Here is a 13,217-nt window from a genome sequence, read left to right as displayed (position 1 = left end):
ACAATGGTTGTGCAACTCAACTCTTCTTTTTTCCTATTAGGCTTCACTGAGTTTTATCTTCTGGCTCCTATGTCCTATGAGTGCTACATGGCCATCTGCAAACCCCTGTGACATCCTAGTCAACATAAACAGCAAGGTGTGCCACCAGCTGGTTTTCAGCTCTTGGCTAACTGGATTCTTTTTTTTTTTTTTTATTGTGAAAATACTGTACAGAGGGGTTACAATTAAATGGGCAAGATAATGAGTACATTTCTTATCAAGCATTGTAGCCTCTTCCTTTGTTTACGCTTCACATCCTCCCCCCCCCCCAAACTGGATTCTTAATTATCCTTCCTCCTTTGTTCTTAGGACTCCAGGTTGTGCTCTGTGCATCCAGAACCATCAATCATTTCCTCTGTGAAATTCTTCTGTCTTGCAGGTCTTTTGCACAGAAATGAGTTTATTTGGGAGAGCCAATCTGCCAGGCTGACTCCAAAAGGAGAGTGCAGCAGCATGGTCAAAGCTCAATCAGGTTTTATAGTAATGGGACAAGACTGTAACAATTAAGTTGTTATCAATGTGTGAGGCCGACATTTGCATCAGGTCATGTAGTTTCTAAAAACACAGAGTTTTGTTTCTTATGCAAGCACTGGTATGCTTAAGTTATGTATTCCCAGCCAGGCCAGACCCTACATTCCAGCCTTTTGTTTATATAAAGGGACAAAGAAAACTTTTTTTTTTTTACTACTTCCGGCTGACAAGGGACATAGACCTTAAGGCTAGAGGCAGAAATATCATCCAGTCTGGGAGAAGGCAGCACTAATGGTTTCTTAGTAGTGAATGTGGATATACATCTTTGAATGAAATCTGAAAGAAGTCTTATCAAGCAGTGGTTGAACAGTAAGAAGAGAAAAAATATTATTAGAGGGTCTACAAATGGCAGAAAGAAGTGCAGCCATGTGTTTAGCATGGAAAAGGAAAAAATTGGATGATTAAGCTAGTTCCTGTCTACTGCATTACAGGTGGTCCTAGAGTGGATCATATTCCTAACTACTCTGATTTGTTAACTGACTCATTAAGGTCTGGCAACTCAGTAGCAGAGAGTATGGTGGACTGGTTAAGAATAACCAGTCAGAAGGTGGGGCTGGATTGGAGTGGTTAAGGTCCTGGTGGGAGTCATTGATCATTTCCTGAATTATATATTTCTGGACTATAGAGTATGGATGGAAGACCCAGGAAGGTGCCAGGGAAAACTATCCTGAGTACAAGAGTCACTTTAAATAGAAACAGCAGGTAACAAAGGGAAAAATGTATGTCCTGTCCAATTAGAAGGAAGACAATCATGAACATTAGATAGGCATGCTTATATATTTTATAATACTTATCTATCTTATATCTATTTTATAATATCTATTTTATAATTTTATAATACTTGAAAATAATATTGTATCTAAGGTCATAAATATACTTTAACCCTTGAAGAACTAACTCCAGGGTTAGGATAATCAAATCCATACCCAGTCAAAAATTTGTGTGCAAGGTTTGACTTCCAAAGAATTGGCCATTGATAGATTGCTGCTAACCAGAAATCTTAACGATGACATACATATTCGATTAATATATTTTCCTTTCTTTATGTACCAGGTATGGTGAAAAATACATGAGAACTGGGAGAGATCGCTCTGTATTGCAGCATGCAATTTAATGAAGTGACAAACTCTCAGGAGATAATTCACACCCAGGATATTTTAAGAGGCTACTTGCCAATAATGGAATTCACTGAAATAACTACAAGAGGTAGATACAGAATTATTATATCCATAAAGTAGGTACTTCCATTCACTTTATGTGTCTTCATATTTGTTTACATTTCTCTCTTTTGAAAATGATGGCTTGTAATGGCTTCACTGTGTAAATTCTGTTAAATTTTCATTTTTAAATATTTTAAATTTTTTACAATGGATTTGCTCATATTGTATGACTAACTATAATGAAATGCTACATGGGAAGCACAAACAAGACAATTTGAACTGCTGGGTCAAAATATGGGAAACCTCATCTGAAAAATACCCTTACCAAAACAAAGAAACAAACAAAATCCCACAAAACCCCTAAAGAGTGAGTTGATGGCTCAAGAAGTAGAATAGCTGCCTTGCAAGGAGGAGGATTTGATTTCAAGTCCCCTAAATACCAAAGTAATAAAACAAAGTAAGAAGATCAGCTTTCTATGCTCTTTCATTCTATGTATACGGCATACACATTTACTTTGTATTAGAATATTCTGTGGCAGAGTAATGATTTTCACATGTTCATTTCTGCTTACTTGGTAGAATCTTATAACATGAAACCTACAATATTTGATACCTTTACAGATTACTCTCAGTAGAGAAGTTATAGCTAAATACAATGAACCTTGCATTTCGTTTTGTGGCAACAATAGATTAGAATCTCTTCAAACTTCAAGAAATTAAACATAATCATGTGGTAAGAAGTAGTTGATTGCTGGACACAGTTGTCGATGAGAAGATGTACTTCTTTTTGGTATTTTAAAAGTATATAGAGCTCTTCCCTCCATCCTCTGTATCACATCAAGCTGATAATGAAGAAAAGAGTCAAATTACTTGTTCTGTTGAACTCATGGCACTGTCTCAAGAAAATGGATTTTCGTGTGTGTGTGTGTGTGTGTGTGTGTGTGTGTGTGTGTGTGTGTGTGTGTGTGTACCACAGTCCTGGTCAATAAAGTCAGGGCCTGGGCACTTCCTGTGCTTTTGTGCTCAAGGCTGGTGCCCTACTACTTGAGCCACAGCTGGCTTTCTTGGTAGTTAACTGTAGATAATTGTCTCACAGGCTTTCCTGGTTAAGCTGGTTTGTAAACCTCAGATCTCAGTCATCTTAATAACTAGGATTACAGGCTTGAGCCATTGGAGCCCTTCTTAAAATGGATTTTTAAAAAAGGATACATTCGTGCTGATGTACTCATTGACTATAAGAAACATGTTTGACACAGGTTTATAGTTCTCAATGATGCCCAAGAGTTATTCTCTTCAATAGGAGTGAGGAGATTAAAATGTTCTGTGACAAAAGGAAAGACAAAGGAAAGGTGAAAAAGTATTACAGGCTTACTCTTAGAGGGGAATGAAAGCATCAGTAAATCAGACATCACTGTTTCCAAAAAAGTATATAAAAAGGGAAGGGGGACAATAAAACAAGGGACAAAGAGGGAACCAATGCAACAATGATACTTACAAGATGGTATGTTGGAAATGAGCTGTACAACTTAGGAAGGGAGTGGGCGAAAGGAAAATGGGAGAAAAATGAGGGTGGAGTAAGAAGTTCTACAAAAAATGTACTTACTGCCTTACTTGTGTAACTTTAACCCCTCTGTACATCACCTTGACAATAAAATTAAATGAAAAAAAGGTTAATATCACTCCATTCACTATTCATTCTTGTGCCTCCACTTCATTAGGAGGATAAAAAAAATTGTACCAGCAGAAGTGTTTGAACATCAGTCAGGATACAAATTTATTTCAAGACCATAATTTCCTTTAATGTAGGAGTATCAGAAATAACAAAAATTCAGCTAATAATCTATTTTAGGAAATAATCCCAGAGAGGAAAATAGAGGGTCAGTTTCCATTTCTTTTCTATAACATATATTTACACTGTTATTCTCTTAGGGAAAAAATACTAAAATCAATATGGTATAATTCAAACAACAACAATAATATATTTGACAGCAAAATTTCTTTTTAACTTTTCTACACATGTTCAGTTGATTTAAGTGATAAATCAAGGAGATGTTTTAATAATGATCTTAGCTTTGTACACATTTTCTTAGTCATGAGGAGAGTTTAGAGGGATATTATAACACATGTTTATGTATTCCAAATAAAGTAAGTTTTTTTAGATAGCAGTTTTTAGTAAATTTATTAGTTCATACCAATCTCTATTTAATGGATGAACAGATGATCTGTCTTGATAAGCTAAACAATACAGATTATGTATTTATAAAAATTTCATTAGCATTGCAAGAGCAAACACTTTTAGTGCAAGTTAGAAAAGTGAAAACCTAGAGTTTAACTGAAAGAAGTGTTGGAGCTACCCACATGTCTAACAAAAGGAGGAAATGAGATGTTTAGCAATAATTTCAGTACTTTTTCTTCAGCGTTGTCTCTGGGGCTCCCCATTTCACAGGATCACATTCCTTTACTTGTAGAATAGACCACCCTGTGGACCATGTTCTTGAAGGCTTGCTTCACTTGCTGATTGCGTAGTGTGTAGATGAAAGGGTTCAGGAAAGGAGTCACAGAGGTATAGAGCATAGCTATTCCTTTGCTCAAAGTCACCCTCTCCCTTGCTGAAGGCTTAATGTACATGAAGATGCAGCTACCATAAGAGAGGGACACAACAATCATATGGGAGGAGCAAGTGGAGAAGGCTTTCTTCCTTTGGCTTGTAGAAGGAATTCTTAGAATTGTCTGGATGATGTTTGTATAGGAGAGAATTACTAGTGTCAAGGTGACCATGAGTGTTATCACAGCTAAAGAGAACACCAGGAGTTCTAGAAAGTGTGTGTTTGTGCAAGAAAGCTGCAGAAGTGGAGACGAATCACAGAAAAAATGATCAATTACATTAGAGGCACAAAAATCTAATTGTATCAGAAGGATGACTGGGGGAAAGACAATGAGGAATCCAGCAAGCCAGCAACTAAAGACCAGAAGCATACAGACCTTGCTGCTCATGATGGTTGTGTAATGGAGGGGTTTGCAGATGGCCACATAGCGATCATAGGACATGGCAGTAAGAAGGTAAAATTCTGTCACTCCCAAGAAGATGACAAAAAATAGCTGGGCCATACAATCGTTGTAAGAAATTCTTCTGTCTCCTGTTGTGATGGTGATGAGGAATCTGGGAGTGGAGGCTGATGTGAATGCTATTTCTAGGAATGATAAGCTCTGAAGAAGGAAATACATGGGGGTCTTCAGATGGGGATCTGAGAGGGTGAGCATGATGATGGTCAGGTTCCCTGCCACACTGAGCATGTAGGTGACAAGGAGAAATAGGAAAAGCACAACCTGCCACTGCGGTTCATCTGTCAATCCAAGAAGAATGAACTCAGTTACTGCTGTAGAATTTCTCATGATTTTCTCTCCTTAAGAGGGCACCTCTTTTTTCTTCCTATGAAGAGTTGAAGAAATAAGAAAAATATTTCAGGAATGAAAAAAATGTTCTTTAAACATAAGTTTTGTGTGCTTCTGATTTATTCTACTTAGTGTAATGTCCTCTAGATTCATTCATGTTGTAACAACAAAGCTATCAATTGTGCTATACACACATATGAGTAATTATTCATTCTGACCTTTCTTATTTTTTTTCTTTTGGTGCTGTTCTTGAGTATTGAACTCAGGTCTGGGTCCTTTCTCTGAGCTTGTTTTCCTCATGGGTAGCACTCTATCAGTTGAGGCACCGCTCAACTTTTTGTGATAACTTGAAGATAAGAGTGTATGTGTTGTGATTGTTCAATCCCAGCTTCCTGAGTAGCTAGGATAACAGGCATGAGCCACCAGCATCCAGTGTATTATGTCCTTTTCATAAGAATCCCATAATTCTAATGGTTAAAAATTTTAGTTAGCAAGATAAATAAGTCTAGTGTTCTAATGTTATTTATGAACTTTATTGTAAATAGCATCCTATTGTATGCTGAAATTTAGAACATAATAATTTCTTTGTTTGTAATCATCATTTTAATATAGATACATAGCAAAACATATTTGTAAGTCAGGTGCCAGTGGTTCTGCCAATGATCTTGGAAGGCTGAGATCTGAGGATTGTAGTTTGTAGGAAACCAAGCTGGAATGTTTGTGAGACACTTATTTTAAATTATCCACGAAAAACCAAGAAATGGAGTTGTGGTTTAAATGGAAAAGGGTTAACTTTGAGCTAAAGAGCTCTAATACAGCATAAAACCAAACACCAAACTGAAACTAAAATATAATTGACATATTAAGTATATGTAATATAAGAACTTATTTAAAATATACACTAATTGCTACTTTGTTGTTTTTGGAGAGATTATTTTGCTGTACAGAAAAAACAAAAGTTTAAAACATGTACTGTTTGTAACCTCATAATATTTTAAAAATATTTTCTTCACTATATTCTCCTGTATTTTAAAATAAAGGTCTCCTGAATGTTTCAACACAAACCCTGAAAATTTGGGAAGGACTGAAAACTTCTTACAGTTGCAACAATTGAAAACATACTGATTTTTAAAATTTTGATTTCTGGTTCAATTTTTAAAAAATTCTCTGTCTTAAAAAACATGAATTTCTCTGCTTATAATCAAACTTTTGCAACCCATTAAAACAACTTAGTGATCCAGAATAAATAAGTCCTGACATGGTATATGGAGACATCTAACAGATGGGAGGTATTCCAGACTAAATCCGTTTTTTTTATTATTGTGAAAATACTGTCCAGAGGAGTTACAATTGCATGGGCAAGAGTACATTTCTTATCAAGCATTGTAGCCTCTTCCTTTTTTTCCCCTTTCCATTCCTTCCCATTCTCCCACCCCGTCACTGAACCCTCCTTCCTCCCTCCCCCGTTGATTTTATTTCAATAAAATTAACTGTCTCTAACATTGTGAGAATACTCTTCTTGAGTCATCTTCATTAACCACGGATCTACCATGATCCTGAGCTTTGATATATAGTCATAAAAGGACTTAAACATATTCTATCTTTCAGGATCTTGATCTGTACCTGGAGGTGGCCTTTGTCACATAGTCCTGTCTCATCCACCTTACACTTCAATGCCCATTTGTACTTTTGGTTTTATGAACTACAAGTGCTCTTTGTTGCCTTTTACTCAAAAAAAATCATACAATCATTCCTGATTCTTTCATTCGTAGACAATAGACATAGTTCAACATTGAAGGAATGTTTTGAAGAAGGATTGTCTTTGTTCCTGTATTTTATTAAAAATAAAAAGCCACTCTGCATGATAGGCAAAAATCTACTTAATTATTCTTTTTTAAGGTTAGTTAAAAGCTTCAGATATGTTGACCTCTATAATAATTTCTATACAATTTTTAGTATACAAACTATTTAAATCTGTAATTTTTCCTTTGTTTTTTATATTTGTTATAGGTATCATTGTCTTAAACTGTGTAATATTTTCTAAGGATTAACCAGTTGGATATTTAAGTGAGTGTTTTTACATAAATATTGTTTGTACAAAATTTCTGGGAAGGATAAATTCTCACATTCCACTAACATCTCATCGTCCTCTCTCAGGTGGCATACAACGTTTTTGTCTATTTTCTTTAATACAGTGGGTGCTAATATTCACTTCTATGTAAAACATTGTGCAAAACTATTAAAGGTATCTACTTTTAAGTACATGCAATAAATTTTCTTGAATGTTTTACAAAAATGATTCCATGTTTACCTTCTATTGATTTAGTAGAAATGATTGTAACCCGGTATGTAGATAAGAACGTGAAAAATCCTGCTGTCCTACCAATCACAAAATATATATGCTATAATGGAGAAAAGTATATGAGGCTACTGGCTTTCAGCATTAGATTTTTTTCCATTTGTATAATTCATCAAAATGAAGTTGCTTGCTTTTATTTGTACATAAATCACTTGAGTAAAAACACAAAATAAAAATTTTATTCCTTAAATAATACTTACTCCTAGTATATATGGCTGGTCTAGTCATTGCCCTTGGTTTATTAATTTGTATAAATGTAAGATCATTGGGATATTTTTTCAGAGTTTAACAATCCATTCCTCTCTGTTATCTTTTTAGGCATCTCAGCATATTTGTAGGCAAATATCCAAATACTGATAACAAAAGACAATTTAAAGAAATACTTCGCAATGTTTACAAGAAAGACAGGCATCAACCCATTCGTATACATGAATCCAAGTAAAGATGAAGTTCTAAGGTTCCAAGTTACCCTACCTATGCCACTTCACGAAGTACTATCTTGACACTTGCAATGAAACAAGTTACATGAACAGTACTGTAATTTCTTTCCCAGCTGATAGATGATAGCTCTTCTGTACAGAAGAGCTATCTGCTCTTCTGCTAGCCATAATTTATCTGTTCTATTTACAGTAGACCCAGGGGGACTGGTTGAATGAATAAACAAGAGACATCATGGAGATGGACGTTCTCAGTGTATTAAGTGTTAAACAACATCCCCGATTAGTATTCAATTTAGAATAAATGAGGAGATAGTGGCCTGAAATCAGAGCAAAGCATGGAAAGATTTACATTGTCGTAAGCATTGAAAAAGACTGAAGCATGGAAATAATAGAAATGTGTAGTCTTCAAGTGGAAATAGAGTAAAACTATGAATAAGTGATATTTCCTATGGATTTTTTTTCTCTAGGGGAATTTAAGAATGCAGTAGTAATATTTTAGAAAGGTCTGAGTTCTCAGACTGTGCTATAGCATTGAGCTTTTAGAGTTATTTCTAAGATTTTATAGCATCCCATTGACTAACACTACAGAAAAACTTGATCAAAGTTATAATCACCAACATGTATTCATTCCATAATTATATTTGGATTTGTATTAGCTGTTGAGTTTAGACAAGTTCTAAACAGCAGTGATTAAAAACATTTCTTGCAATAGATTTTTACCCTTACCGAAATGTGTTTTGTAGAAATGTGTACACGGTTACTAGTGTCACATCTGACTCCCTGCAGCGGCTCCCTTGGTGTCTGTGTCCACGCTAGGAAATGGATTGTTAAATTGTGTAATCTTTATTTTATTGTGAAGGGTAATGTATGATATGAATGTGTGTGTGTGTGTGTGTGTGTGTGTGTGTGTGTGTGTGTGTGTGTGTGTGTGTGTGTGTGTGTGTGTGTGTGTGTTGACCTCAGGGCCTAGGCACTGTTACTGAGCTACTTTGCTCAAGGCTAGCATTCTACCACTTGAGTCACAATGCCACTTCTGGCCTTTTCTGTTTATGTGGTACTGAGGAATCGAACCCAGGACTTCTGCATGCCAGGCAAGCACTCTACCAGTAAGTCATATTCCCAGCCCTGTGTGCGTTTTTGGTTTTTTTTTTTAAGGTAACATGATCTCAAGTGCAAATATATTTCTGTATTTTACAACTTAGGGCAGTTTTATTTTTCTTCTGCTTTACATAACCCATATGAATCCTTTCCTAGCCAACATTATACTTTGTATATTATTGTGAAGTGTCCTGTGTGATTCAAGTGTTAATATTTGTAATTAAGACTGGAATGAAAGAACTCCTGCTCTTTTCAGTGGTACTGAAATGAACTTCTTCAGTAGTATTGTAATGACATTGACATAGCTTGTGAATTTGTTGTTATTAAATAAATTCTGACAAGCAAATTTATCTGTTTCTTATATAGCTGACCCATGATAACATCCAGACTAAAGAATCTGTTTTTGACTATGAAGCAACTAGTTATGAATCAATATGAGTGAATAACCAAATCAATATGGGTGAATGACCAAATCAATATGGGTGAATGACCACTTTTCATTTTTCCATTCATCTGTCCTCTCTCTTCTTGACCTCACTTTCCATAACATGACAAAATGTGTTTCAGCTTCCTGGTTTTCATTGTATTAAACTGCATGTTATGGTGAATAGTTTAGTCATGAACAGAGTGTGCAAGTGTCTTGTATCCTAACTCATAATCTTTTGGATAAATGCTCAAAAGGTGTAACACTGGTTTAGCTTTTTGAGCAATATCCAAACAGCCTTCCATAGTTGTTGCTCTGGTTTAGATTCACACTGACATTGTAATAAGGTTCCTTTCTTCCCTAGATCACTATCAGTGTTTGTTGTTGTTTGTATTCTTGATGGTGGCCATTTTCACTGGGATGAGATGGAAACTCAATGAAGCTTTGATTTGTATTTCCTTTATGGCCAGAATGTTCAACATTTCTTCATATGCTTTTGGCCATATGTAGTTCTTCTTAGGAGTGCCTGTTTAGCTGCTTTGCCTATTTATCATTTGGGTTATTGTTGCTACATATGCATATATGTATATATACATATACATGTGTATATACATATGGGCATTTGGATATGTATGTGTATATAAATATATTGACACATTAATGATATGCTTTTTATGCATGGATTTATTTTATACTCGGAGTTTCCATATCTGTTCACTAACAGACTGAATAATATATATCTCTATCCAAAATGTATCAACTATTATCTACCATTTATATCTATCTATCTATCTGTCTGTCTCTCTCTCTTTATATATACTTATAAAACAAAAATTAAGGCTCTTCCAATCTTATCTGATTGGATAAATAAGTACTTCATCATCATTTTAATTACGAAATCTCATGTAGTATATTCAAATGACTCAAATTTTGTGAATTAGTGTCATTTTTTTGAGAGTAATTTTTGAATATTATGAGTTGAGTAATATTCCATAGGGATATTAATTAACGAATAGTAAGAGGTTTTCATTATTAGTAACCATTTAATTGTATATGCTCCAGCCAATTTCCAAGATAATTGTGCACTATATAATACACATACATATGATATATATTTGGTTCTGGGGTTTGAATTCAAGACCTTAAGCTTGCTAAGCTGGTGCTTTACTACTTGAGCCTATTTCAGTGGTTATTTTGGAAATGGAGCCTAATGAACTTTTGCTACCTAAGCTGGCCTTGAATCATTATCCTTTAGCTTTCAGCCTCCTGGGTACTAGAATCATAGGTGTGAGCTATGGTGCCTGGAAAAAACTGTCTTTTTGAAATCCTCAAACAATGATGTAGTAAAAATTGCTATTAGATTATGGAAAATGATATGGGACTAATTAATTATGAGTGAGTGGTTCACACACACACACATATGTAGTCAGTTGTGGGGCTTGAACTCTGGGTCTGGGTGCACTAAAGAGCTGAGGAGCACTTTAGTGCAAAGCAAGCACTCTACCACTTGAGTCACAGCACTACTTCCAGTTTTCTGGTGGTTAATTGGAGAGAAGAGTCTCATGGACTTTCCTGCCTGGGCTGGCTTTGAACTGAGATCCTCGGATCTTAGCCTCCTGAGAAGCTAGGATTACAGATGTGAGACACTGGCACCTGGTCATAAATATAAATTTTAATGTTAAAGAAAGATATATCTGAAGTAATACAATACATTATTAAAAGCTTTTAAAACACAACTTTCAACACTGGTAGAATATATTTTTCATAAGACCTCAGTTTTCAATGTAAAATTTGTGGTTTTACAATAAATACAAATAATATTGCACCAGAGATCATAAATATACATTAACCCTTAAACAACTCCAGTATTAGGGTCAAATATATACCCAGTCTCTCTGAGTTTAACTTACTTCACTTAATATATTTTTTCCATGTCTTTCCATTTCTTTACCAAAGGTACAATATCACTTTTAAAATGGTGAGTAAAATTCCATTACCTCTATATACTTATATCACATTTTCTTGATCCATTTATACATTGAAGGGCATCTGGGCTGATTCCATATCTTGGCTATAGTGAATAGTGCTGCAATAAATATGGTTGTGCTGGTGGCTTTACTGTTTCCTGGCTTGTTATTTTTTGGATAAAGTGCCCAGGAGTGGAATTGCTGAAAGTAGAAACGAAGGTATTCTTTCCTGTCTGTCCTCGAGCCTCTGTATTCCAGCCTCCTGAGAGGCTTGAATTCTCATGTGTGAGTGAGCCTAATCTTTTCAGTTCTCAACAACAAAACCTCCATAGAAATCTCCTTCCTAGTTACTTTATGCAAGTGAAATGACAATTTTATAAGTACACAAACACATCTATGTTACTGCATTTATCAGCTCTCTTCATAATAGCAATAAACTGGAGAATGTCCTCATGTTCTCTAATAAATGAATGGAAAAATGGCGTATCATAGTATAGAATTCTATTTCTACTGAATAGAAACTAATTATGGGTGCACAAGGCAATATAAGTGAGATATAAATTAATTTTACCAGTCAATGCGTACAAACCTAAAGCTGTGCTTTGTTTTTGTGTGCTTGTGTGTAGTTGTGTCTATAAATATGCTGACACAATAATACATAAACATGCATTTTCATGCGTGGAGCAAATGATACATTCCCAGGTTTCTCATACCTGTTTACTAAGACACTATGAAAACCTCACCAAAAAGCCAGAACTATCCCTGGAGCCAATAAGAAGGCAATAGCCATTATTCTGGAAGATCAATGAACAAATCTGAAGAATTAGAGGAAAATAAAGTATCTGATTATGAGCCAAAGAACAAAATTAATATTTGTAAGTGAGAATTGTGAAAACGTGATTGAATATTTAATGAGAAATAAAAAGAAATAATTCTTTTTCATACAAAAATGCCAACTAGGCTGGGTATGGGTGGCTCATGCCTGTAATCTTAGCTACCGTGAAGGCTGAGATCTGAAGATTGCAGTTCTAAGCCAGCCTGGGCAGGAAAGTTCATGAGACTCTTATCCCCAATAAACTACTCAGAAAAAGCTGAAACTGGAACAGTTGGTCAAGTAGAGCAGAAAACCTCAGGGACAGTATCCAGGCCCTGAGTTCAAGACCTAGGCCTGGCACACACACACAAAAATACAAACAAGCAAAAAGAATGACAATTAGTAAAGGCAGAATAAATGATTGAAATAAAGAAATCATTTGAAAATACATTCAATTGAACCTAGATATCTTGCTGTAGAATGCTAGCTATGATGGTGGGTAAGCACTCCATATTCCTTACTCTATTTTCTTCAGCAGCACCATATTTTGAATAAGTGTATGTCTTCGAAAGAAACAGAAAAATAATGCTACATTTTTGTTAGAAAGTATCATGCATCCTAAGACAATTCTAATTTCCATTTAGATAAAAATATTTCATTGTTTATGGACCCACTAGATTAAATATCAACCAAAGGAAAGTCTTAAACTATGAGTGAAAAGGTGATTATGTATGTCTTTGTGAATCCAGGAATTGCCAGGCGATGATGCCAGAAAATATTCCTTACATTTGATTCACAGAAAGAATTGTGAGATTGCAAAATCATGTAATATTGTTACATATTTATATAAAAGTAAAACTTATGTCAAAGGATGTTTTATCATTGCTGTATAACTAAATTAGAACTCAACATCTAACAAGTATCCATAATAAATTAGTGAATAAATAAATGGTAATAACTATTAGTCTTGATCAATTTTTCTTTGTTGTATA

At 34.9% G+C, this 13,217-nt stretch overlaps 1 protein-coding gene across 1 annotated transcript; it reads right to left on the bottom strand.

Moving 5' to 3' along the window:
• Positions 1-4,178: 4,178 nt before the first annotated feature.
• LOC138838277 (olfactory receptor 6C75-like) lies at positions 4,179-5,123 on the bottom strand. The gene has a single exon (XM_070037597.1). It carries the CDS (start codon positions 5,121-5,123, stop codon positions 4,179-4,181), a length of 945 nt encoding a protein of 314 aa, XP_069893698.1.
• Between the last annotated feature and the right edge of the window lie 8,094 nt (positions 5,124-13,217).

The sequence above is a fragment of the Dipodomys merriami genome, unplaced genomic scaffold (assembly GCF_024711535.1).
Source record: "Dipodomys merriami isolate MVZ:Mamm:240054 unplaced genomic scaffold, mDipMer1.0.p SCAF_10, whole genome shotgun sequence".
Taxonomy (NCBI): domain Eukaryota; kingdom Metazoa; phylum Chordata; class Mammalia; order Rodentia; family Heteromyidae; genus Dipodomys; species Dipodomys merriami.
The sequence above is the reverse complement of the archived record's forward strand: the minus strand, read 5'-3'. Positions and strand labels throughout refer to the sequence as shown.

What these genes read in the sequence shown, in the direction of transcription:
- LOC138838277 (XM_070037597.1), bottom strand. Translation starts at nt 5,123, where the DNA reads ATGAGAAATTCTACAGCAGTAACTGAGTTCATTCTTCTTGGATTGACA.